Raw genomic sequence first — 27,864 nt, forward strand, 5'->3', positions numbered from 1 at the left:
CTCCGAGATAATTACTCAAGATGTTTAATGAGCACTAGATGGTTGTTTTGAGTCCTCACTGTGCTCATTGCATGTGTCCATCTGATGATGGAGGAGGCTGCCCAGTAATGGTGAAGTGACAGTTTCTGACCAAAGTAGCATAAGCCATCGGAAGACAAGAGAGCAGTCGGACATGGGACTAGTGGGTGGGTGACTGTGCTGGGAGCTGAGCTCGCTTCTAGTTTCTGCTCTCCAAACTCTTTGTGCATTTGCGATAAGCTGACAACCTGTGATGAGGAAGAGGAGAGTCACAGGTTTCCCTCCAAAGAGTGTGCCCTAGTCAATAGGCCACTGACTACTTTTCCATCCAGTACTTGATCTCCCCTGGCGCATCACTTGTGCAGTCAACTTTGCACCTTCAGGAGAGGTATGGGGGACTCCTCTGTTCCCTGATATTAGCAGGCAGCTTGGTTTTCTAGGCTTTGCTTATCTAGGAGAGATGAATTGAGTTTGAACCTTTGCGAGCCTGGTGATACTGAATTCATACTCTGACTCCTTGGTGAATGCTCTAATACTCGGACACTCTTACTGCTTCTTCCTTATCTACAGAGAAAACCTGTTACTGGGCTTTAAGTGTTGGCATATTGCAGGTCTTGGCTCTGAAGTGGACTGCTGGATTAGGTCCTTCTGGGAACGTAGGTTTTGATCTACGTGGAGCCCGGTTGTGCTGAGGGAGAAGGAGAACAGCAGGTGCCTGCTGGAATGACAGGATGGGTTTCGGGGATTTACCAGACCTGTAACAGAGAGTTATTTTAATCACATTCTGTACTCTTACTTGCATCCTGTTTTGATGCCCAAGTCCTTTAGTAGGATGCATGTGTTGTTCCTTTTTGTATTTACTGATACGGACGTCAATACTGAAAAGGCAATAAGACCTGAAGAGTATTTGGCTCATCAGAAAGATCTTGGAGGTAGTTGCCATTTATGATAATTGTCGTAGCTTTTAGAAGCTTTTGGAATAATGACAATAGGCACCCTTCAAGGATCTGTCCCTCAAAGTCTGCATGGAATATTTTTTTTGCTGCCTTCATGCTGCATTTTAAAAAGAAAACTGAGCTCTAGTCATGTCTTTCAAGTTAAGAAGTGGTGCCTCCTTTCCTTCACTGTTTGAATCTCAAAGGCCTAGCTGTACCTACTACAAACAGCTTTGAAAGTTTTAACTTCTGGAGAAAGATTAAGTTTTGGACAATAGACTGATCTAGACATGTCCCTTTCAAGTGCTGATCTTGTTATACTACACTTCTGAGGCATCACAAGAAGCATTGCAGAAGGAGCCTAGGCACAGATTTCTGGGGTGTAGACTCTTCCTCAGAGACCATGTGCTTGAGAAGTCACTGTGGTACTTTACTTTTATGCAACAACATTTCTCTAGAGACCTTGTATATCACAGTTTTAAGAAATAATAAACTAAATCCAGTAACTGGAAAAACAAAAGGTTGTCCACTAAACTTGACCTCTTTTATAGACCAGTTCTGCAAGATTTAGAATGGGATATAAAAGATAAGCTCATCTGAAAACCATGTTATGTGTATATGAAATATGCATGTAGAATATTTTAATGGATTAAAAATAAGTTCAAATTTTAAAATAGTTTTATTCAGGTTGTTTTATAACAACCTCATGGTAACCTTTCATGAAAAGCAAGGGGATAGACATGAGGAAATTTAAAGAAACAAGTGGGATTATATCTGTAAGTTAAAGTTAAAATGATCTGGAATTGTCAGTAGTGATTCTTTGTAACATCCAGTCCTGCAGTTCTCACTCAGAAAAAATTTCTATTGACATCAGTGAGAGGTTTTGCTTAAATAAGGACTAAAATCTGGCATTTGCACTTTCTTTAGGAGGGCATTACAGTGGCAGCTGTTTGTAGATTAATTCAAGAAGTCTTTTTCAGACTCCACACAGGAATCTGTGCAAGGAACTATATGTTCAAAAGAGGATTTATTTTTTTTTCAAACAAACATACATGCTTTTCATACCCTTTCTAAATAACAGCTGAGTTGACAGGCTGAAAGACTCATCGTTGTGCACATGGTACATAATGTGCAACCCAACTTTCCTGCAAGATAACTGCATAGTTTAAATTAAATCCTGATAGCCACATTGCCCAACAAATGGAAGCTGTATGGTGCTTCTGGGACTTAGACTTCTTGGATGAACTGCCTCCTTTTTTAATTTTTATTTATTTTAAGGTATGCATGAATTAATTCCAAATGATGTAAGCACAAATAGACTTAAAGAATAATTTTAAAGAAATGGCAAGAGAACCTTTATTCTCTAAAATTCCAATTTCAGTGTGTCATAATTTTAACAGATAACACGACTGATTTCCTTGTTACTCTCAAGTACTCTGATGGTTATAAATTTCCAGGCAAAATTTGTGCACCATCTTTCTTTCTCTTTCATACGAATGAACGAACACCCTAACACCCTCCCACCTCCTCACCCCCCCTTGTTTCTTTTGTGGTTTGTTTTTTTTTTAAGCTGTTTACATGTGTGAAGTAGAAAGGCATCATCCTGAAGTGTTTCAGAATCAGAAGGAAAGCTTCTCTCATCTAGAGGATCCCTTACCTGCGGTGGTAGGAGTGACCTATGAACTCTGTGCTGGCATTGTAGACAAACCAGACCTTTCTTTAGAAGAAATTGCATGCGGGGAAGTCTTAGAAGAGTGTGGCTATCGTGTTCCCGTTACAGACCTACGGAGGATCACTTCTTACAGGTAAATAGCAGTAAGTTAGAACACTTTGCATTTTGTTGTTTCACAGATTGCTGGAGTGGCTTGAATGTAAATTTATGTTCCCTTTTCCCATATTAAAGCAGTGTGTTGGAGGAACATGGACATCTGAAAGTATATGAAATGTGTAATTTTCAGCAAGTGAGAGGAGTATTTACAGAGACTTAAGGAATTATAAACTCATAATTACGGGATTGAATTCCCAGTAAGAATGATACTATTGTGATTTATTCCAAAGACTATTAGAACTGGGAAAAGTTGCATTGGGCCCTTCAGAGGAGTTTGTAACAGCACTAGAAAACAGCCCATCTTTACTGTGTCAGGCATTTTCCATCTCTGATTCTTATTATTCTGATTAACAATAGAAGCTGCCCAAGATGGACTCTGATTTACCATTAACACAATTTTGCAGAAGTATGAGAACCTGTGCCATTAGGTCTCTTCATAACATTTGGGTTGTAATGAAGCCTTCTTTGAATTTGACAATAATGAATGTTATATGTGAAGATTTTGCTGATTTCACTATGAAAATTTTTACATTATATTTTTTGCAGGGTTTCAGATAGTTACTGAAACAGATTTTAACATGTTTTAAAACAATTATGAGGAGTAAGAGGAAAACTTAATATGTAAGAGGAAGAATACAAAATGTGAGTTGTTGTAGGGGAAAAAAACCAACCAAACAAAAAACCCTCAGAGGAAATTTTGCACACAGCTTTAATCCCATTATATCTCCTTCCCAGCTTTTAGTATTGTTATCCAAAATGTATTTATGTTTGTATTTTACAGAGAAAGCAGCAGGTTTTTTACTTTCTTTATTTTGCTTGATATCGCCATTGAACTAGGCCCTGTCATTGGTTTTTAATTTGGGAATTGAATACAAATCCACAGCTGTCAATCCTGGCAAATGTTATTTCCTGCTGGATTAACAAGCAGTGCTTCTGTTGAGGGGAGGGGGTGAATCACAGGAGCTGTCTTTTACAACTCCTTGAAACTAGATTAAGGGTTTGTTCTACTGAAAGAAAAAGTGCCTTCTAGATTTATGAGCAAAAGCTGTCTATAGAATTTCATAGATTGGGTGACGCTGGCACACTGTAGCATGCAGATACATACATACATACATACATACATGTATATACGCATGTATGTGTATACCAACACAAAATAGGAAAAGTAGAATATAATTTCTGTAGCTGTAGAAGTTTGTAGCTTCAGTGTAGAAGTTTGACTCAGCAGTAACGATTTACACCTGGCTAAAACACCTTATCTTTTTTGGTTGATGAGTGTCTTTGTATCTTACACCTGGTTGTTCTTTCAGTTGCCTTTTTTTTTTTTTAATTGCATTGACTTGTGAGGAGAGTATACAATTGGAGTTTTCTCTGTTGAGACCCATGCAAAGGCCACTTAATATATTAACCCCCGATCCTGCTTTGTCTATGTGGGCACAGATTTCTGCCCATGGAGATCCATGCTGAAGTCAGAAGGGCCTGTATAGTATTTACTTCTTTAGATTAATATGAAAGATTGAAGCCTCAAAGATGGTATTTTAGTTTCTTTTGTTGGACTTCCTGTGCTCTGTATTACAATTTTATTCTAAATGTTATGGTCTTCCTAGTAGGAGTGTCCTGTTCTTCTTTCTTCAGCCAAAGACTGGCATATCTGTCTGATCCTTGAGGATTTCATGCAAAGACAGGAAGTAATTAGTTCCCCTATGGTCTGCGAAGGACATTTTTTCTGTAATCGCTATATTAAATATAAGAATTTCTGGGCTTTTTCTAAGTGTAACAGGTTTTTCCAAATGGTTTATGCTGGTGTTTCCTGCTGTGACTGTCAATACAGAGCATTGACATAAAGCGTTACATTAATGCATATGCATGCCATAAATAATTACAATATATCATGCGCGTCTACTGTTACCTGCAATCCCAGTGATCTCTGTAATAGTTGCTCTATATTATTTATTGATCCAGTGCATCCGGTCAGAAAGAAGCCTTAGAAAACAGAATTGGAAGGAAATTTGGGAGGATCTCCTCTAGATTGCTCCTCTTCCAAAGATCAGGCTCAGCTGGATTTAAATCACTTCTGAAAAATGTGCATCTGTGCTTTCTCTAAAATCTCATCATTTCACAGCCTCTCTTGGAGGGTTTCAGCATTCTATCTATCTGAAGTGTCTTAACTATCTGTACCATGAGCAAGTTTTTCCTTCTGTCTTGCCTAAATTTCCCTTCTGTACTTCAAGTCTGAGACTTACTACCCCGTTCCCAGTGGACATGAAGTACTTCTGCTCCTTACATGTATTTGTTTGAACATGTCTCCCCTTTATTTTATTTTTGCCTATGCAAAACTGTCGTAGTTGATTTAAGATTTTTCTTTAGACCATGTTTTCTAGATGTCTGATCATTCCGTATTCTGTCCTCTGCCTTCTCTCCATCTGGTCTGCATATTTCTTAACAACATAGTGCCCGAAGTGGAGCACAGTATTTTTGTGGTGGCTTTACCAGTGTCAGATAGAGTGGAAGCATTATTTCCCTAGTCTTGCAGATGATTTTGTTTATATGCTATAGTATGACTGCCTTTTTTGCAGTGGCATTATGTTGTTGACTTACGGGCCCCTGTCTCAAAACTATTTTCTGCAGCAGTACTGCACTGTCATTCACCTCCTGTCTGTATTTGTGCTGTTCATTATTGCTGCCTGAACACAGAGCTTTGAACTTGCCTTTACTGAATTGCATCCTATTTTTTCAGACCATTTCTCCAAGTTGTTGGGATGATTTTGAATTCTAATACTAATCTCTAGCTTCTTATAAATAATCTATCTCAGCTTTGCTACCTGCAGTCTGTATTTCAACATACAAGTTCTAAAACAAAATATTGAATTATATTGAATGGAGGATGGTCCCCAGTGGAATCCTATTTCATTTGTATTTCCAATTTGACAGTGATATCCATTCCATGAGTATCATTCTCATACTAGTTTTTCACCTATTTCACAGTTTCTTTGATTTCTAAGTATATCATGATCTCCTAACTTCTTAATGAAACTGTCACATTAGATAGCATTCAAAGCCTTGATGAACTGAAGTTACATCGTTTGTGTTGCTGCCCCGATCCACAAGACCTCTTACTCTATTACAGCTGATACTTGTTTGATTGCACTTGGTATATTCCTGACAAACATTAGCTGTTTTTCCTTTCTTGATGCAAATAAAACCGCGTTAAAATATTTAGATAACTGTTATTAATAATTACTGAGTTAAGTCTATTAGATTTTTTGTAGATAAAAACGCACAGAGTTGTGTGCACGGTGAAAAGGCTTTCATACAAATATGGGTTTCTGTGTCGTCATACCCTTTGGTCTGAAAGCAAGAAGTTGTCTTCTATTCCCAATGACACCCCTTTCCGGAATCATGGTTATGAGAGGAAAATTGACTGACTGGAATAAAAGCAGGACTTGAGCTAGACCTGACAGAAGGACATGGAAAGCAGAAGATAAATCAAATTTAAAGGGAGAAATGGTTTTGGCTAGGCAGGTCAGTACAGTTCTGCGGCTAATGGATTAAGAGGGGAGGGCATGGACAACGCATACGGGGAACTTAGCCTAGGGGGAAAAATGGAATAGAAAACCCTTGAGTAGAAAAAGAGGAAGAAGAGATGAAAGAACAATGTAGAGAAAAAACATGGGCTGAGAACTAGATGGGCTTGGGGAAAGTATGTTCATTGTGGTGGAGAAGAATTCTCTTTAACAAAATGAGGAAAGTACTTAGACTGTATTCAAGCAGAACTTTGTTCTCAAGCAGTGGAAGCAGTAAAGACTGGAGGTAATCTGAAGATAGCTTTTTTTTTTCTCATTTATTATCAGGGCTTGCAGCAGTGGTTTTGGGGAGAATTTTTTTTTATGTTTCTCAGCTAACTGGAAAAGATTAACTACAATACTGCTCCTGTGACATGATACTCATCAGGTAGAAGTCAGGCACTGCATTAAGCAGATCTCAGACTTACTTACCTTGAATGATCCACAGAGTTGCTTTGGAGTCAATGAAAAACCAGGAAAGAAGCCAGGAGCTGGGTTCTATGCTAGTTGAGTGAGAGTCCTTGGAACAAGCTGTTCCAAGCAGCAGGAGGACAGTATGGCATGGGTGAATGAAGGAGGCTGGATTGGGGGTAGATAACGACGAAGACAAACATATTAAGAGGGACTTGACTGGAGGAGGTCAGATGAATCACACTTTGAAGAATCAGAAGTATCTGTTCCTACTATAGAAAAATGCCAGCCAGAAGGTGAATTTAAATGTAAGTGGTTCATTTTGCTGTGTAGATAGAGGCAGGAATCATTCTGAAAAAAAAATCTGTATTGTTTGCAACCTGTGTGGTGAGTTTCCTCTTCTCATCGGGGCTACACAAATTGCTATTTTTGTGCTTGCGTACAATAAGTAACCTCATTTTGGTATTACAAAAAGTTTGTTCTCTATTCTGGCAGCAGCTAATCCATTTCTGGAGGCTTCTTGAAAGTTTTGATGCCTACTGGTATGTTGAGTTCTCGTCAACTATACGTATGGCCTCAGTCAAAAATAGCATAGATGGTAGATGCGATGGGTGTAAAGGAACCATTTAGCTCAATAACAAAATGAAACTAATACTATAGTAGTACAGTTGTAAACTGAGGCTTCATGAAAATGGTTGCCAGTTAAATTGTTCATTTTTAAAAGCTCTGAAAGAAATGTGTGAGCTTCCCTCCAGTTTGGGGATGTTTTTTCTCTAAATGCAAAATTTTGTGAGTGAATGACTTTGGACTTACTCATATATTAGATATAACAATTTTTCTATCTGTCATGGTATCCCAGCAGTTTTCAGTTTGAATCCCATGTGAAATTCAGCTGCAAGTTAGTTTCTTAGGTTGAAGTACTTCCAGCTATCCTCCTTGAGACTTGTTTCCTTAAAAGACAGGGGCAGGGAGATTTGTTGTTGTTGTTGTTGTTAAAGATGTTATTATTGCCATTGCAACTTACAGTATTTTCTTCTAGTTCTTGAAAATGTTGATCTTCTTGAAGAATATTTATAAAATTAGTTGGACTCAAATAACACCTCTGAGCATCAGGATAAAGTTGAACCAGAGCTTCTGGTTCAAATTCCTTTTCCCTTCATTCCATCTTATTTTCTCCCAGGGGTTGTAATAAACTCTTGGCTATCAATTGGATACAATAGGAGCTGCAGGTTCTCAGCCTCGCTGCAAAAAAATCAGATGGATTAGTTTAAGGGCCTAACTATATTAACATAGGTACTTACTTTAATCTTCCTGCATTTGATTTTTTTCCAAAAGTATACAACAAAGAAGAGCATTCACAGAATTAATATTGGATGTTCCAATTACTGTGCTATGGCTATTAGTCTCTGTGCAATGAGGTAAAAATGGTTTGTATTCACAGGTTATTATGTAGAAAGAATAATAGCCTTGAAAATGTTGGAGTGTGTTATAATTAGAAAGATCACCTGCTAGTACACCTGTTGGGTGATGGCATAATGTAATATAATTTTATGTTAATTACTTCTCTGCTTTTTTCCTGCACCTGCTGCTTATAATGTCAGACCTGTACAAAGGTCCTAAGAAGTGGCAATAGGAACTGCATGTCACTGTTCATCAGTTTACATGTTGCATGCCTAAATAGATCTTGATTTCAGCATAACTAACAGAGATTTGTGTTGCATTTATTTGTAAACATGAATTATGTATACACTATATACCCAAATTCTGCATCCAGATGGCTTACATCTTATAAAAGGGTATATTGCATTTAGGAATTTTCAGATTAACTATGTCAGATTAAAACCAAAAAATGTATTTCTGTGTTGATACGAACAGGTAAATGTCGATTGTTTATAGATTTTATGTTTGTTAAATATTAAGAAACAATGGGAAATTTAGCTTTTAATTGCTGTCTATCAGAAAACTGAGTTAAACTAGTAAGTCTTCACAATGGTAAGTCAATTTATTTGTTCCCCACATTGCAGCAGAGGAGTAGAGTATAAGATATTGTTTGTTTTCTCATACATGTTTCTTCCTTCAAATTAAAAATGTAATATTTATGAATGTAATAATCATGAATGTAATAATTGGTTGGCATAGATGAGCATCCAGACATAAGAAGGCAAAGCTAATCTTGAGTATGTGCTTTGAATTCCAACCCTGCTTACAAATGTGCACGCGTGCATACAGGCACATGTGCTTACACGCACATGTGCTCACACACTCAGTTTGAAGAAGAAACTCACTGTTACTGAACATCAGCAAACATACAAAGTGGACTCAATCTCACTTGTGGCTTTTAGGCACTACTAAACTTTTTTTTTTTAAAAGCAGTAAGATAACTCTTATCCACTCGTGATAAAAAATTTAATGTATCTTTATGTTTATGAACTTAGATATGACAAATGAAAAGTGCCATTTTGTGAGCTCTATTTCATCTGCTATATATTTCCTCATGCATTTAATAAAAGGGAAGAGCTAAACAACGGCTTTGTGATAGCTGCTATTGCCATGTTTCCAAAACATATTGGAGTGACAATCTGTCTCTCTCTTGTGTTTTCACTGGTCTAAGAAGGAAGTAGATAGAAAATACTCCAGTTACAGCCTCATTCTGCCAGCCAGTCCCACCCCTGGGCAGGAGGTGAAGAGAAGCACTTTGCAGTCATTCTGCAGAAACTGCTTTTCTGCTATGCTGTTGCCTACAAGTGTGTTTCCCACAGCTTTGAAAGCCTTAGCATGATTTAATCAGAGTGTTTCAATGTTTTCTTTAAAATGAAATATGGGAATGCAGCATACTATCTTGTTTTGATGTGTTAAACTTATATTTAAGTTACTATTGTGATGAAAACCATACCACTTTGGTATCCTTACTTTGACGTGCTCACATTCTTAGACTTGCTGTTGTCAAAGATAATGGAGGTTTCTAACTGTCTCTGAAGCAACGCTAAAAGTTTAGTCCTAATAGACTTTTGGTTTTAAAAATACCCCTCTGTTGAAGTTACAGGGTTTGTGAGCTTAATCCCTAATGACTTGACAAAGTATTTGTCAGCCATGTAGCTGTTAATTGAAACAGCTATAAACTTCTCAGAGGAAACTGATCCTTGTGATAAAGAGACGAGGAAAACAGAGCTGTGTTTTGTATAGATCATTTGCATTTGTCCCACAGTGGTAAATAAGAGTCAAGCACCATACAGACACATCAAAATACATCTGGAACGCTCAGCTAGGTCAAGCCAGGCTTAGTAGGTCTGGGTCAGTAAGAGCCATGAAATGCCTGGTCTGGGCAACATGGTGCTAAACCCATGGAGTGAGACTGAAGCCTGAAGTCTCACCGTGGGCCGGTGCTGTGAGTTCGGACACTGCTTGTCCTCCCCCAGACCAAGCCTCTCTTGTACTGGGAAGGGGAGACACCTTTTATCAGGAAGGTGGTTTTCCCAGGGTGAAACTCATCACTTGCAGTTCGGGTGTGCTGACCCCTGCGATTTCCACAGATGCAAAGCTAATGAATATAGCTGTAATCTGTTAATAGGTGACTCATTTCTGACCATGGCAAAAGCATTTTATTTGTAATGTGAAATACTAGGGCAAGGAAAAGCATATGTCACAGACTTGGCATAGAGGAAAAAGGTAGCAGAAAAAGAAATATAACTGTGATTAAAGGCATAGCAAAATTCCTTAAACATACTTGGAAAGTGCAAGTAAGTGTGCAAAAGCATAGGAAGTTCCTAGCAACAGATAAACCTGAAGGCATACTGAAAACTTAATAGCTGCCTATTTACCAGTGAGACCTACCTTCTCCCTCTCTGCTCTCTTCCTCCTCCAGCCCCAGTACCCCAAATCACTGAAATGTATACACATTTTCCAAGGGTATGTGTTAAATTACCTTATTACTTCAACCAGATGGAGGCTCAGAAGAGCTTCAAAGCAACGAACCTGCTAACTTTTGATTTCTGTAAAAATCAAAAGTACTAAGACAAATGAAATGTCAATAGCATTGATTTTTGGATGATTTTCTAAAGACAGGCAGGATACATTAATATCTAAGAGTCTGGAAATGTTGTGAAAGACAGCGGTAGCAATTTTGGAGAATGTTTTATTTAGTAAAGGGCATTCCAGGTGGATCCATGCAAAAATGATCAACTGGCATAGTCAGCCAGAGCATTTAGAGAAAGAAAGATCAAATTAAGAAAAGTAAGAAACTTGCCTTTTTTATGAATTAAAGTATATTCCTGTATCTTTCAACTTCTTTCTGAAACCATTGAAATGGACATTTAGGTAGACAATAAATAGTGAGGGGATTCTAAGCAGTCTTACAAATGTTAAATTTGGTGGGGGGGAGGGAAGAGGAGAATAGAACAACGTGAGTATTAATACCAGCTCTCTTTGATTTTATTTATAGGTCATTTGGAAGTTTTTATTAGTTTTTAATGAACAACTCATAGCAGAGTTGCACTAGAGAAAGATAAGTTAGGTAATCAAATAAGAAAGAATGAATATGTGGGTATGTCCTCCTTTGAATATGTATTGTTGCAAATTTTTTGTTGGGTTTCTGTGGCAAATTACATGCCGGTATACATGAAGAAATATCATAACTTTGGGCATCATAACAAAGGAAAGACATTGATGTCCAGTGTTTCCATTTTTTAAAGTATATTCAGTGTAGTAGCCACTCCTCATGTATTTAGTTTCTAAGAAGAGAAACACTGATTTATTAGAAGTATCATATGAGTAAATACAATGAAATATCAGCATATTGAAATCACTCTATGCTATTTGAGCTACAGTGGCAAGAAACTGAATCTTACAGTGTAGCACCTTGGGAAGCAGTTTTCCTTTACTTTAAAGAAAAGATGTGTGGAAAGTGAACTGCTGTGATTTCCACAACTGCAGCTATCTCATAAGTAAATGGTCACAGGTGGTGTAGAAGGAGATTATGCTGTAAATAATCAAGCCAGAATGTTCTTATAGAAGGGCTTCTTAAATAAAGACTCTATGTTTTTGTATATAATCTTTACATAATATCAAGTGGATATGGATACAGGGTATACTCAATTTAGGATCATTTTCATTCTCCAGGTGGGGCACCCCAGATGAAGCTCAGACTTGACACTCATCAGAAATAACAGAACATTAAACATATTATGCATAGTCCTGTGTTTTTTCATGGTACCTGTGGAGACTAGCGAGCTGCATTCTTTGTCTTACAATTTTTACAGTATTAATTAATGTGGGGGTTTTTTATTCTTATTATCAATTACCAAAAAACAATCCCTGAACCCCAGGCTTCCTATATTTATTTAGTTACTAAAAATGCAATTCTTGCAGAAACAATTGAAGAACAAGCAATCACTATTTATAGAGAAAAACAGATCTGCATCTCTAGTTGATCAAATAATAAAATCCTTTCTGCCTCCTCACACAAGAAAAGAAGAAGGAAAAGGGGGAACAAAAACTGAACAAGCAATCTACTATTCCATCGCAAATACATTCTGTCAGTGAGGCTCCTTCCAACGGACATGGGTACAATAGTGAGGAGTGGGTAGCACACGGGTCAGTGACAGATATCCAGGTGACTAAGCTGAGGGAGACTGTTCACTGAATGACTAGAGCTTAAATAGCCAGCTGTGATGGATTGTGAAATAGATCTCTTTGCTCTTAATCAGTATTTCATTTGCAGCGTTGCTTTTTAACATTATATATTATTGCGTGATAATACCAAGAAAAATATATTATATTTTAACACAAAGGGAATCTAGTAAAGTGTGCCACCATCCTCATGGCAGAAAGGGCACTGATAGCATGTGAGCATAAAAAATGACATTCCAACTTTTGCAAGCTGGTTGCTGATAGCAACTCGATGAAAGATGAATCTACCTTACTTTTATAATGAGATCAGAATGATTAAGCCAGCATGCTGGGCCCAGTGCGCATCTCCTGCTGCTTTCAAAGGCTCCATTTGTGTTGTGCTGTCGGCTGGTTGGATCTTCAGTTGAGGTGAGATGAATGGCAGCACGGCTGGTGAACGGCATTACTCTTCCCGGCAGAGAAGGGAAAAGGGAGTGTGGCACAAGGAGTCCTGAGAAGACATTTGATCTGGTGCCCGTGGCATATACAGTCTGTGGGTGATACAGTCAGCCCTGGATGGCTCTTTTAGTGGCAAACTATCTCTGCTGGTCGTCAGAATAGCGTACAAATACCAAGGAGAGCGGTTGCAGAAAAGAGGTCCTTAGGGAAAGTAAATACTGAATCAGATTGACTGAGGAAGGAGCTCATGTACTTTGGTGAAAGTGGAACAGAGAGGGAAAACTCTTATTCTGGCCTCTTGCTGCCTCCTAGTACATCACATTTTGTTGGTTAAAATGTGTATCAAGAAAAACACTACTGGCACTGAAAGAGAGTGATGAGCCCAGAATGAAAGAAAGCGCATAGCAGCCTTCAAAGTTCCTGGAAGTGCCAAAGATGCTTAAGTTTCTCTTCTTAGATATACAGGAATGATCCTGGAGGGATGAAACATCTTGTCCAAAGTCACAGAACGTATCAGAAGTAATTTTAGGAAAAGAACTCACAGGTTCGCTCCCTATTCTGTGTTTAAAAAAAGAGTGTATATTGATGTAAGAAACCAACTTCAATAATCATTATTAATTCTTCAAACAAAATAATTGCCGGTGTTCTTAGAAAATTAAGAGACAAATTATTCATTCCTGCTATGGGGTGTGATATATGCTGGATTAATTGAAGGATTTAGTTGACTAATGAGTGGGTAAGTATGGATCTACTAAGATCATAACAGTGCTACAAATCTTAGAATCCTCTGTATGTATAATAATATGGAAGCTAATTTTTCAGCTTGCCCTAATGCCTCATTCATAGTTTCAGTGGACTTTGGGTCCAGATTCAATGTGAAAAGTCACATGTAATCATGTGAAATGAAGAAGTTGCGATGACGATGTGAGTATTTTCTTGGAAGGACCAAATGAGTGGATTATGTACTTATCCCTTATTTAATAATACCTAAATGAAATAGTCCTAAGGGAATAGAAGATTAACAAATAAGAAGTATAATACACAGCAAGCAGTCTAGCTGAAGAAAGACGACATAATCTGAAATATCCTCAACTAAATCCACTGTAGCAAATTTAGCAGGGAGACTGAATTACTTGAGATACATGCGTGCTTACAGTGGTCCATTTGGGTCAAGGCTAAAGTTCAGGAGGGATAGAGGCTCTCGGGCTGCCTTTCTGTTCTTGTACCTATCCAGTTCATGAGTAGAGGACTCCAGCTGTGAATGGACATAATCTTCTTAAGAGTAAAGAATCTAAATATTTGTGTAAAAACAAGCAAACAAATGTAGCATGATAGCATACAGATACACTGAGGAGCTTCATTCTGTTGTTTGTAAATCTCTCTAAGTCATTGTGCAGTCCAGTTCTCACTAAGGTCAGCTGGAAAAACTTCTGTTGACTTCAGTATATGTAGAACAGCAGTTCACCAATTCAAAAACTACTTTTTTTATTTTCTCCCAAACTAACATTTTTTCCACAGTTGCAGAATATATTTGAAGACAGATCCATTTCATATGCAACTGTATTCAGAAGTGTTGGGCTTTCTGTGTGAAAGTTACAGTCAATTTCCGTATTAATGAACTTGCATTTATAGGTTCTAAATGACATTAGCAGAGAGTAGCAACATGCATTTTGATGCTGCTTAGTGACACAAGTTAAGGACACAGGTTTCCATTCTTAGTTCCTAGCTACCTTCTTTTTATCTAAAACAAAGTTTCTTCTCTGCCTTTTTCCAGGTCTGGAGTTGGTGTGACAGGTTCTAGGCAGACGTTATTTTATGTGGAAGTAACAGACCAGATGAGAACTGGTGAAGGAGGTGGCCAGCCTGAAGAAGGAGAGCTGATTGAAGTTGTAGAAATACCTTTAGAAGACTCCATGAAGTTTGCTTATGATGAGACTCTCCCAAAGACGATGGGCGTCATCTTCAGCTTTATGTGGTTTCAAAACAACGTAGCACCTAAGCTACCAAAAAAATAAAATCAAAGCACCATGATTTTAAGAAGAGCTCTCCTGCTGGTTCTGTGGATGCAGGAAACTGCAAATCTGCCTGCCTCAATCAACTTTTCACAGAGCAAATCTTTCTTGAAATAAATTTGGAAGTAAAATGTGAATTAAAATCCTGACCCAGTTTCCATCATTAGCAAAACACTGGCTTCACTGGGGCCAGTATTTGCCTCTGAAAGGCAAATGTTGATTTTTGCACAAAGGCAGACTAAATGTGTCCAGTTCTCCTTTTTCATGACACTGCTCTACCACTATTTTGAAGAGTTGCTCAGGACCTCGGTGCAGCTGCTATATGAGCCTGTCACTGTGGTCTGTACTTACTGGCAGCTGTGTATTTACTGTAGTTTCTGATTTTTATTTTTTTTGGGGGGGAGGGGGAGTGCAGCAAACTGTAATAGTCACAGATACCCTAACTACGTTCCTGAGTTCTACACAGCTTTCAGGAAGCAGCTTTCTTTGTGGCGTGTAGCTCCTGTACAGAGAAAACGTTTGCATTTCTGAACATGCAGACCTTTATTTCGTAAGCAAACATGTCTGTAAATCCTTGTGCTAATGTGTCATTTTGACAATAGACCAGCTGTAAGATTATGTGCTTCTGTTTGTTCCCACTATAATGCTGAGCAGCAGTGATGGTGATAGAGGGATGAATGATGGGGCCTTCTACTGGAACACATGCTTCTTTGTTTGTTTTATGGGTAATATTTGATTAATTAGATCAAACTTTGTCCTCTAGAGCAGGACTTAAGAAGCCAAATTCTTTTCATTTGACTCTGAGGTGACTAATACAAGTGATTTCTCTGAGGTGTTCTGTGGTCTCAGTTTCCTTATCACCCAAATGGGAAGAATGGGACTTGCCCCTCAGATAATGCTCCTTGAAATCTAATGAAGTGCTTTATTGAGAGATTTTATCATCATTTATGCAGTTTACATTGAAGCCTGTGCAACCTGCACAGATGTACTGAGTGACACAATTTGATGTAATAAAAAGTGGTCTAATTGGAACATATATTACTTGTTCCATCAGTGTAGTTTAGATGCGGACTGTTTTTCATGTGAAACTGTTAAGAGCATGAATGAAAGAGAATCAAGTCTGGCAATTTAATTATGCACTGGTTTATGTTATGCACTGACTTAAGTGTTAATTAATATGCCTACATTGTATGTGCTTCTAGGATTACTGAGGTACTAAGTATGTTTAGAAGATGAGTACTGTGAATATGCAAACTTTCATGTAGCAGCTGGAATAAATGCAGTACAGGTGCCTGATGGTATCCAGTGGCTGATTTAAAATCACTGCATATCTAAATAGGTGTATGAATAAATAATTTTTTTGTAAAAGCTTTTAGAACTGGTACTTGATGGTTCTCCTACTGACAGGGAGGAAAGGTCCTTGGAAAGCCACCGAAGAAAGAGCAGCCTTCGTCTGTGGGAGTCAGACACCTTTTGTGAAAGTTCAGACGCATTTGCGTTGAACTGTGCCTGGTCTGTGGTGAGTCAAGGGCTGAGTTATCATGAAAAGCAAATAAATTCTGTCTAATGTATTTACATTGGAAGGTGTTTTAGGGCGGGGTCTCCACTGCTCTGTGTCTTTACGGTCTGTAGTACAACGTGTCCTGATTGCTGCCGAGGCCTTTACGAACTACTACAGTATTTGTAATAAATAGTGTCTTTTATTCCAGGCTGTAGTTACCGAAGTATCATCTATTTGATTGTGTCAAAATTATTACAGAGTAGCTCGATGATCTGTTTAGTGTCAAGCTAATAATTGTGTGCACATATATGTCAAAAGCCTTTTTTGCTGTATAATGCAGTAATTTGGAAAAATAAATCGGTGTAGTGGAGGGGGGTCAGAGTTTGAAACTTTTCAAAGCAGCATTTATGTATTTTTGTCGTTTATCCCAGAATTACAAATGGACAACAATCCACTCCTAATGAGTCTCTTCACGTGATGCTGAGAGCTTTCCCCCAGTCAGACATTCCCTCGCCTGCCGCATCCAGGACCTGGAGTCGGTACTTTGCATGGTGCGCTCGCATTGCGTTAACAATCTCCGTGAGAGCCCATGGCTTTGACCCACCCGTGTGGGTGATGAGCGCTCAGGGGCGTGATTCATCAGACTAAATACACATTTTGCTGATTAGTCTGTCTAGAAATGCCTTCAATTCCCAGGTCCTGCATTCGGTTTGGACTCATCGGACCACCCCTGGAGGAGGCAGGTCAGCCAGGGCTGGATCTGTTGTGCCATCGCACAACGTGCACATCACGAGCTGCGGGCTGCCAGAGGGAGCACACGGCCGTACCCGGCGAGGGGGAGGATGAAGGTCCTAAAACCTCTGTGCGTGGGGAGACCCACACGGCACCAGCCCTCCGCTGTGCTCCAAGGCAACCTCGCCAATGCAAGCTATGGGCATCAGACTAACCATTTTTTATGCAACTGTTATTTCTTTTCTGGATAACCGCGACAGAGGGCAGTTGCGTGAGCTGGACAGTCCCTCAGCACTTCTCCATGATCCAGAAGGCCGGGCAAGAAGCTGAGCGGCATTGCCCCCACCTCCCAGTCTGTCCCTCCCCGGGGGTCTACTGGGCAGACACCTACAAAGTCCTGGGGGACTGCGGTGGTTCTGAAGCCTTTACACCCCAAGGGATGCTACACCCTGTCCCTGTGCTCTGCCTGCCCGTCCCCCTGCAATTTGTGATTCTCAAACAAAAGCAAAATGGTCAAGGGATTACTTTCGTTTCCTTACACAGTTTGGGAATTTTCCACAGAAACATCAGTGATGCAATATAGTGAAAGCTCTGCGTAAGGCAGTGGTGTGTCTGGTGTTTGGCTTTGCAATATTAAATATAAATGTACCTTCATCCTTTTCCTTTTTCCCTGTTAATATTGGTGGGGATTTTTATAAGGAATTAGGAATGTTTGAAAATGCGGGAGAAAGGGCTTGAACTTTTTTCAAGAGTAGATGATTCATACTTATAAAAATACAACCAGAACAATTCAGATACCAGTTCTCTCATCAGGGCTCATTTCAAAGATCATAATTAGAGCAAATCCGATATACATCGGCCAAGCCCAGGCAGGAAAAAAGTGCTTCTAATGGAAGCTTGAAATCACGTCTGTGTTTTAGACGCGTCCTTTGGACATGCCACCACACATATGTCCATGGAGAGCAGACAGTTTGGAATAAAACAAGGTCCCCATTTGCTGGTAATGAATACTGACTCCAGCCTGCAAAAATTTATCTGATCTCATCCAACTATCCCCATGAGATCAGCGTCTTTCTTTTATTGAGTACAGTCGAGTGGTCCTCATTTAAAAAACAAATCTTAGCATCTCTCTCATCTTTATGATGTGGCTTTCGGATATAGAGATAATCTAATGAAACTGAAATTATGACTCAGGCTTCTAATGAAGCCTGAAATTATAAAATCTTGAATGTAATGTCGCTGTCAGGCTCGCTATTACGTGGCAGAAGAGATGTCACCAGCACCTTGGGAGTACATGGACCTCGTTTGTTATTGTTGTTTATGACCCTCTCTGTAAAGTATCTACAAGCCTTGAGCTGCTCCCAGGTCTCATGGTATTAAGCACTGAACAGTAATATGATTAAAATGCCTTCTCTAAAAGTCCGACACGGAGCTGAAACGAGCCGAATTACACCGCGGGGTAGGTGGGGGCAGGCACAGGGAGGGGGTGCAGGGTCCCCCGGCCGCCCTTGCTCCCCCGGGCTGGTGGGGATGCTCCTTGCGCTGCTGGGAGCGTGCTCCCCTGGCAGGCAGCCGCTTGCCTTTTCGCCTGCTCCCTCATTACCATCTTTCCCCGCCAACGATAAAAGCGGCGTTCCCCGACGCCCCGCAGGGCCGCGGCCGGGGCCAGGCCAAGGGCAACCGATATAATTGCTCCTGAAATACACGTGCTGACCGAGCAGGGTGACCCGCTGGACAAATAGGATTTTTGCTAAATTAGGACAATTGCCAAGCACGCTTCATCCCCTCGCCGGGGCTCTATACATAGATGAAAGGCACACCCAGTTGTGAAATCTGTTGAAATGGCACACCTGGTGCTGTCTGCAAGTCTATTCACAACCGTTAGCAGGTGCGACTTGGCCTTTGTGGCCATAAAAGTCTGGCTGCGCAGCTCCTGCTGTGCTCCCCGCGCCTTCGCCGCCCTGCGCGCTTTGGCAGGGGAGGCTGCCGCAGATTAATACGGTTGTTTGAAGCTGTTAGGAGCCACCGCCTGAAGCATGTAGCGGCTTCAGAGGGATCAGAGTAAGGCCTGTGCACACAGGACGGATTTGCAGCTTCGGTCTCGGTGGCTGTGCCGGGCTGGAGGTAACGGGCAGGGCAGGGCTGCTGCCTGAGCAGGGACGCAGCGGAGCACGGTCCCCGTTTCTGCAGTCCCAGGGAAGCTGCCGAGTGGCCCTGCCACCAGGTACCCGTGATTTGCAATCGAGCCCCTGTTCGGGCTCAGCCTCTCCATAAAGGATTTTGCTCGCTCTGCTTTGGGATGCTACATCTCAAACAGCGCAGCAGTAAGGTGGAGCTCCGAAAACCCCAGCCCCCGTCCAGACTCGAATTTAATTTAAGGAAGGGCGCCGTGGACTTTGGAGCAGGTTTTCAGCAGGAGTTTTCATTCCCACTGGTTCACACAGAATTCTGCTTGATAGGAACAGAAAAAGGGATGCTCACACAAATCCCGCACTACTGCAAAAGTTACTCCTCAATTTGTCTAATCCTTCAGAGCCAGTCTCACTCTTTAATTGGGAACACATTTTTACAAGGGCTTTCATTGCTCTCCAGATGAATCACGAGGGAGGAGAAGAAGTCATAATGTAGCTAAATGGCCCAGATTTGCGGCGCTCAGAGCTCTCTGGCCTGCCTCAGCACTGGCTTCAGTGCATTTCTCGTAATTGGAAATACAATCAGATACATATTAAACCCTGCCAACCACGCACTGTATTGCTTTGCTGCTGAAGTACTCAATATCCTGTGCTGGATTCGGTCTCTAATAAAACATTCAAAAGCAGTAGTGCTCTGAGAAACCCCTTTCGGACACTTGGTTATGATGAAAATGGGCTGGGAATAGGCAACGCAGGAATGGCTGTCAACCAGCGTCAATTAATGGCTACCCTCATGCCCCAACCTCGTTAACAGAAAAATCCCTGGGCTCTTCTCGTGCCCACCTGTGGTTCAGTGCTTGGGGTATGGGTGCGATGGGTGGAGCATTCAACAGTAAGATAAACACGATTTTATCATTTTACAAGAGCAAAACGTTGCTGCGATCAGGCCATCCGAGTGTGTGTCCGTCACGCCGTAAACACAGCCTGGTTTTAACCCCGTTCCCTTGGAGTTGTGGAGAGGGGCTTGGGAAAAGAGAGCAGTTAATTAATGCCCCTGAAAATAAGCCTAGGAGGACAACATCCCACCTGGCTCCAGGTGCAATGGTAACGCTGGTGACGAGCCTTGCCCTACTGCATCGGGGGGTCTGCCACAGCGCCGGTCCTGTCTCCAGCTCTTTCCAAAGCCCCCAGCGGGTGCCGGTGGGCAGAGCTGGGTGCTCACTGTGCCCCATGGGTGGCATAGCCCAGTCGCCACCTCGAAAACCTCCCCAGGAGCCACAGGCAGGGGCCGCGGCCGTGGGAAACGGTGTGCTCCAGCCTGCTGGTCTCCTCCAGAGCTCCAGCTGCTCCAGCTGTTCCTACGAGCCTGGGGATAGGGATGGGTTTCAGGGCCAGAGTCACTAATCGGGTTTCCGATGCGCCTGGCCAAAGGCGATAGCGGTGAATAAAAGATGCCTCCAGCTCCTGCCCGCCGTGCGGGTCCCTCCGGCAGCCCTGCCCTGTGTTTGTGGGGATGGGGTGTTCGGGTAACGCTTTTGCTCATGCTGCGGTCGCTGAAATAGCTGGACAAGGCACAATCACGCACTTGAGAGTGCTAGAAACAATTTAAGAAATGTTCTTGGGACAAACGGCGGGCACTGTGCAAACAGCTCCCCGGGGTTTGTGAAAGGGGCCCCAGCTGCCCGGCCCCGGAGGAATGCACTCGCACCGATAACCCGCTCTGCTCCTTTCGTAACCTCCTTCGTTTTGTCCTTCAGGCTCCCCCCGCTCCCACCCTGGGGTTTCGGGGTGCTCCTTTTGCAATAAAATCAGGAAAACAAAACCAGAGGTATCGCAAGCCCATGCCACGCTATCTCCAGCTCCTCTTTTGTATTCAACATGAAAGCAGGGGACTTTGTAAGGACTTCAACACTCCCCGCAGGTCTTCCCAGAGACGTAACTCAGGTTTTGCCCCTCCACGGCTTCCCGACTTCAGCAGACTTTAAGTTCAAGCTCGCTGGCCTGGCGGGGTTTGTACCACAGCCCGAGTGCTGCTGACCCCGGAGCTGGTGGTGCAGCAGGGATGCGAGGGCTTGAGTTACAGCAATCCATCAGCTGCTAATCCACTCTGCCAGCCCCACCGCTCCATGCTGCTATCAATCATGTGCGCAGCCCCAGGGCGGGTTTGCAGCACGTTTGCTCCCGCTCCAGCGGGTTAGCAGGGTTGTGGCAGCGCAGGGGAGCCCCAAGCGTATGGGGGCTGTACGTAGCCCCCGGAGCTGGGACCTTCCAGAGGCAACAGGAGAGGGAGGGGGATATCCACAATGTGTCTCCCTCGTCTTCGGGACTGGTGCCGGGATCTGCCCCATCTCTTCCTATCGTGGTCGGGGAAGTTGGGGGACCGGCATCAGTGCACTTCAGGAATGGGCAAAGCGGCCGAGGTCACGTTCCAGATTTGTGCTTAGTCATGGAAGTGCTTCAGAAAACCTCATTTGCTGGGGTGAGCAACCTCTGCCTCTGATACTTTTGTCTGATATTTATGAAATATCTTTAAAGAGCAGGGAGAGGGGCTTGCAACAGCCTCCCAGCACAAAAAGGGAGCGGAGTTAGGCCGATGCTGGGTGTGTATGAAAATTGCACGGCCTCACGTTGGTCCTCCAAAGCAGCCACAACCCTTTGCATCCCTGGCCAGCTGAGGTTGTAAGGGTGGAGGCTGTCCCATCTGCAGCAGTCTGGTCTGCGGCAGCGGTGGCACGCTGAGCAGTTTCTGGGCTGCACAGAGCCGGAGCAATGTGCAGGAGATGGCCAAGCCAGGTACCAGTTTCGTACCCAATGTTCTCGTCTGCTGCATCTTCCCAGACACACTGCCAGCTTCGTGTTTTTAAACGGCTTTCTTTTACCTCTAATGCCTTTGTTCGGGTTTGGGGGTTTTTTTTGTTCCTTCTAATTTTTTCCTTCTTCTATTGCTCTTCCACACAACCTGATCTCAGTCTCTCAGATAAGCACAGTCAAAATAACACCAATACATCAAAATAATAAGATCTGATTCCAGGGGCTCTCACAGAGCCAAGGCACTAAGCAAAGGCTAACAGGTTTATTGATCACAGCAGAGTGACAGCTCTCTCTAGCACAGAATTTAGCTCCTAGATGGACACTAATGTGTAGATTTGTTTTTTCTCACTGGCAAAAGCGATCTGTAAATATTCTGTGGTTAATGATACAGATCTGTTCCTAGTTTGATTAATGGGGAAGCAAAAAAATTGAAGTGAAGGTCTTGCCTTCTAAAGCCGCACAACTGATCCTAATGCCCTGTCCTTTTTCTATCAGTCAAGGCTGATTGGCAAAGCTTTTTAATTCAAGTCCCTAAGCAGGATGATCAGCGTTTACTTAGCTAGTGTTGGTTTCCACTTGACCAGGCTGCTCTGGAGTAAGGTATCATCTTATAGTGCAAACCCTCTTACAAGGGATAAAGAAACCGAGAACGCCTTGATCCTCCTCGTTACCTCCTCAGACCTAACGATCATCCCGAGGCACCTCTTGATGTGGGCCGAGGGTTGGGGGTCCCGCAGGAGCCAGGCTGGCACCCAGCGAGGACCGCAGCTCGGAGGGAAGGGGTGCAGGGCACAGGGCATCGCATTTGGCCGCAGCCCAGCTGCGGGGGCTGCCTCACGGCTTGTCCTGCCCCGTGCCCCCCCCAGCCCCAGCCCTCTCCCCCAGGCACTGTGGGTGCCCTGGGCCCGAGTCCCAGCGCTGCTGCAATATAAAACAAACCTGGCAGCGGGAGCGTGCAGCCTGTGGCACATCTCCCCTGGCTATTTTTAGCTGCTTTTCCAGAGAAACAGGGCTTATGCAGCCTGCCTCTGAGCACAGGGACTCCGGCTACTGCCCACCCCCCCCCCGGCACCTCCGCCTCTTGGCTGGGGTAGTCGCTCCAGAATGGTTTAACGATGCTATGGGAGAGGGCATGCCCATGGGGCTGAGATACAAGCATCCCATGGAGCCGGTCCCCAAGCTCTGCCACTCGCAGGGTGACAGGTTTCTCCCGGTCTTTCTCCTGCCATCTGCACCCAGGTGCCCACCCAGGGCTGCCCAGCGGGGAGAGAGAGGAGATGGAAACATGCAATGCAACTAGCTTCATGTTAAATAAAATGACTCATTTTTATGTAGCAAAGTCGTTTCCTTGTAAAACATGTTGTTCTGTAAGGTTGGGTTTCTGGGAAAGATCAGAGAGGTGGGAGCTGAGCGTGGCCGTCCAGCTTTGCTGGACTGGCGCTTGCAGGGCTGGTTTTGCCTCGCTGACTTTGTAAAGCATACGTGAAATGTGCATACAGCAGTGCAGAATTAACACAGCGCATTTATTCTTGATACAAAAATGAGGAATTTTTTTTTCCTCGGGTACTATATTTAGATCTTTTATGTGGAATAAGAATTTTTATTTTTTTTCTCAAGAAAAGTAGAGACCCTGTGCTGAGCCCCTGGAAGCAGGTAGGTCTGGGAGGGAAGTCTGGAGCCAGGCAGGACCACTCTGCAAGCTTTGGGGGGCTCAGGACCCACCTGCAACAGAGACTGCCATGGCATGAGGAAGCCGAGGAAGCCTTTAGTGCTTGGGAAGGGTCCACAAGGCTGTAGGGGCAGTAGTCTGGTGTCTCACGCAACATGCCCTCCCGCTACAGCCATCCTCCAGCCGCAACTATCCATCCTATATGTTGTTTAAATCAAAAGCAAAGTGCTCGCCTACAGGAAAGCGATCAAACGCAGCTCCTCTTGTTTTGCCAGCAAAGCAGCGCACGTTCTGCCATGTTACACCAGGCTGAGCTATGGGGATGAGACAGGGGAGTCGGCAGGAGCCACGTGTGCGGGTTAGGAACTAACTAGTTCCTTCCCTTTAACTGGTTTCAGACGAGCAGGGTGGTTCTGGGGCACAGGGGTGTGCCTGCCCCTTTGTTCCACCTGGAGATGTTAAAACCCGTGCAGCAGCATCTGATACAGAGCGGATCGGTGGTATTCCAGGTCATTAAACTGATGCAATGCTCAGCCCACCTGCCAGCCATTTGTGTGCAGGCCATGGATGCTCTAGAGCAAATCAATTCTTCTAAAATTTCTGTAATTTTCAACACTTGTGCACATAAGTCCAACAAGTAAAAAACAGTCAGCAAAGCACCAGGACTTCAGGAACTGTGTTGTGGCACAAAGGCCAGGATCACATTTTCCTCTCAACCCATTTCTTTGATCCATCCGTTTACACTCTGCTGTGGGATCTGTGTTTGAGCAGTGACTCTTTGAATGCACTCACCTCCTCTTTACCAAATTAAAACATTTAGCTTTTGCTGTTTAGTGTACCAGTGTATTCATATATTCACAACAAAGATCATGCATCTCAGCTCATAATACTGACTTAGCTTGCAATAGTCTGGCATTCACGTTTAAAGAAATGTAAATGCCAAGCAATAAAAATATTAGGCAATTCTTCTAAGCCTGTGTATACACTAATATTCCTGTTAGGCTACAAAACACATTATTAAGCACGGAAGGACTATTGCACTAATGCCCCTTATAAAACCAGCCTGAATTTGAGTACTCAGAAATCTGACTATCTGTTCCTTTGGACTAAGAAGACTCAAATGCTTTTCAATTATTAAAAGGGCTGAATTATGTTTTGGTCTAAACTTGGAAGTCAGAGGAGCCACAGACTCTCCGAGACCTCTGAAGGAAGTAAAGTCCTTTAAATCCAAGCTCAGCTTTTCAGAAAGAGCATGCAACTTCAGGAGGGTTCCCTCATTTCTTTATTTGTTTGTTTGTTTCCAACCAAACTTATTTCCAAACAATTTGCATTAACATGCTTTATGGGCTTGGGCTTTCCAGTGCTTCAAGGGAAGTCCCAGCCTCAAGGACCGTGCTGTCCAGATGATCACAGATGGATGTGCAGGGAGGGACTCAGCACCCAGCCCTGTGTCTGCAGGTCGGTCGGACTCCCTCCCAACATCATGCCACCAAACAGCCTTTTATAAGGGACGTTGTTTTCACCTGGAAATTTGGAGACCAGGAGGCTCAATCTGCTTATTTAGTACAACCTAATGCAGCACTGTAATCCTGAGAGGTCTCTGCATCAAAGGCAGTTATTTCACTTGCAAGCTGCTAAAGCTTTGTAAATGGAGTATTTCTTTGTAGAACACCAGCCCTGGGTAAAAGCCAAGGTCTTGAAGGTTAAAGGATGATAGGGAAATACAGTCAGACCTACAAGGATACTGGATATATTTTCTATTTGCAGATTTATGTGTCTGTCCTGGCATGTGTTTTTTGTCATGCATACAGCATGAGCGCTGTATTTGACACTTTAAATCAAGGAACAAAGGACTAAAACAGTAGAGGGACTAAATTGAATTGAATTAATTTGTTTATCCTGCAAATCAACATCTGCTCAGACCTATTTCTTTCAACTCTGAAGTTGTCATAACAGAATATTTTGCCTTCTGCTCAGTCTAATTATAGACACACAAGCCAAAAGCTCTTAATTTTACTCACAGCCATCAGCGGGAGCTTTGCTCCTGCACTGAGAGTGGACAGAGTTAAACCAAGCTGCGTTTAAAAGGCTGTTTTTCAGGAAGGCGTTTTCCCCAGTAAGTTGCGTGTTGGTACCCATCTAAAGGGTTATATTTACACTGAACTCATTGTGCTTTCAGCACTGATGAAAATCATCACAAAAGAAGACACGGGATCCCAAAGGATTGGGTCCCCTCAAGCAGGGATGAGAGGAAAGTGCTCGGTGGCGCACAGCGCTCTGTCATCGTCACCCTGCAGCGCCCAAGAGGAGACGGACTTGTGCCACAGCACAAATGAAGCACCCCCCACCGCCGAGGGCCCCAGAAAGGATCATAACTCCATAAATATCCACCGTGAAAGCCTTTCCTCCGTCCTCATGTGGGAGTGTGGCTCCAGCAGGATGGAGGTGCCCAGGCTGGGGCAACCACGGGGCTGGTGGCTTCACCGAGCCCAGCACAGACATGCCTGCAGGTTCAGCGGCATCAGCGCGGGGAGCCTGAGCCTGGGGAGGGCTTGTCCACACACCCTCGAATGTGGCATGTATATGACCTTAGCAAACATGGTTGCATTTCCAATCATCTCAAATTATATCCTTTTCCTGCCACCTCCACGAGAAGTCCAGGTGTCCCACACTGTAATGATAAAGCACTGTGGCTTAATCCTTTCAGGTTTCACCAATTTTCTTGGAAATACGAGTCATCCCTGCTTCAAGAGGTCTCTGAAAGCAGAGGGAAATTTTCAGCTGCTCGCTGTCCTGATGGAAATGACATGGCTTTATTTGCAGCCTCGGGGCCAAAGCAGGTTGGATGCAAATAAAAACAGCTCCATTGTTCAGAGAAGGGTCTATGTTGACTTACACGACACAGGAAGATAGCATGACTTTTCTTTGCCGTGATTGCTTTGGCACAGCTCCTGAAGCAACATGTCTGGCTTACAAGGAACTGTCAACACTGAACTCCAGACCTGCTGTTGAGGAAAAGGAGCACTCGCAGGGTTTTCAGGACTTCTGACCACACTGCCGACCAGAAAAAGGACATGGGGATGGAAACGTGCAGAGAAATTGCTCTTCCCTCCCTCCAGAGCCATACCTGTCTCTGAGCTCCCCCCAGGACATTTTTCTGGTCAGAAAAACGTTTTGAGCATTTGTCGGTGGCTGCCCCCGGCGAGGCCCTGCCCTGCGGCTCCCCGAGATGTTGTCTGCCTGCCTTACCACCTTACCGCTGCTGCTGCTTATCAGCAGCCCTGGCTTGAGGCTACCCCAGTAATTCTCGGTTCCAATGTATGGCCATTATTTCCTCTGTAGAACTGCAGAGTTGGGTAAAAGAAAAAGCTTTTCCCAACGTTTGATATTCACAGCTGTGGGTTGCAAACTAATTAATGCCCCTATCTAAAGTCATCTTCAGCACACCAACCGGCTCATCTTTAAGTAAGGCTCATTTTAAAAAGAGCTTCTCGTTAGCTGTACTGGGCCTCATCCATTTAGGGTTTTTCAGAGAGACTTGGAGAGATGAAAAGTTTTTGCCCTTAAGTCACAGTCTTCAGATTTGAGTGCTTTTCTCTCCATTAGAAATATGCCCTGGAAAACGCAGCTGCTGAAAGCAGTCCTTGTGCATGGGTCTGTATTGGCCTACGCACAGGAGGGGTCAGGATGGTTGTTTAACTTCTCTCCATGGACCTATACCTGCTGTCTCTGGATCCTCTGTCAGAGTGGTTGCCTCAAACATCCCGTGGATCTCGCCCCTGGATATGACACATTGGACCAGAACTTACAACAAAAGTTTAATATTGCCATTTAAATATAAAGACAATATTAAAAAAAAACCCCTCCTCTGAAAATCAGCCTACCCATTCACACCAGGTAGCTCAGCTGCTGGTTCATCCTCCAGAATCCCTGGAGAGGCAAGGGTCCCTCAGTGAGGGCAAATGCAGGAGTGGTCCAGATGTTCCCTCTAAAATGCTGGAGGGAAGTTAGTGCTGTGCTTAGCTATTGAGATGCTGCCTAGCAAATGGGCACAATAGACCCAGGACAAAGGGACATGGTAACAATCCTTGTTTTTCCAAACACTGGAAAATGTCTGCATTTCTCCAAGTGGTGCCTGGCTGGTCTGTTCAGTTGGATTTTAGGTTCTAATGAGCCTTTCTGGTGAAAC

At 43.0% G+C, this 27,864-nt stretch overlaps 1 protein-coding gene across 1 annotated transcript in view; it reads left to right on the forward strand.

The window, feature by feature from the left end:
* NUDT14 (nudix hydrolase 14) overlaps positions 1–17,717 on the forward strand; it is a 64,460-nt gene extending 46,743 nt beyond the window's left edge. The window contains exons 4-5 of the mRNA XM_069783273.1: positions 2,524–2,758; positions 14,593–17,717. Coding sequence (XP_069639374.1) covers positions 2,524–2,758; positions 14,593–14,833 — 476 coding nt within the window. The 3' untranslated portion in view covers positions 14,834–17,717. The remainder of the gene's footprint in view (positions 1–2,523; positions 2,759–14,592) is intronic.
* The last annotated feature ends 10,147 nt before the right edge of the window (positions 17,718–27,864 follow it).

The sequence above is a fragment of the Haliaeetus albicilla genome, chromosome 5 (genome assembly GCF_947461875.1).
Source record: "Haliaeetus albicilla chromosome 5, bHalAlb1.1, whole genome shotgun sequence".
Classification (NCBI taxonomy): domain Eukaryota; kingdom Metazoa; phylum Chordata; class Aves; order Accipitriformes; family Accipitridae; genus Haliaeetus; species Haliaeetus albicilla.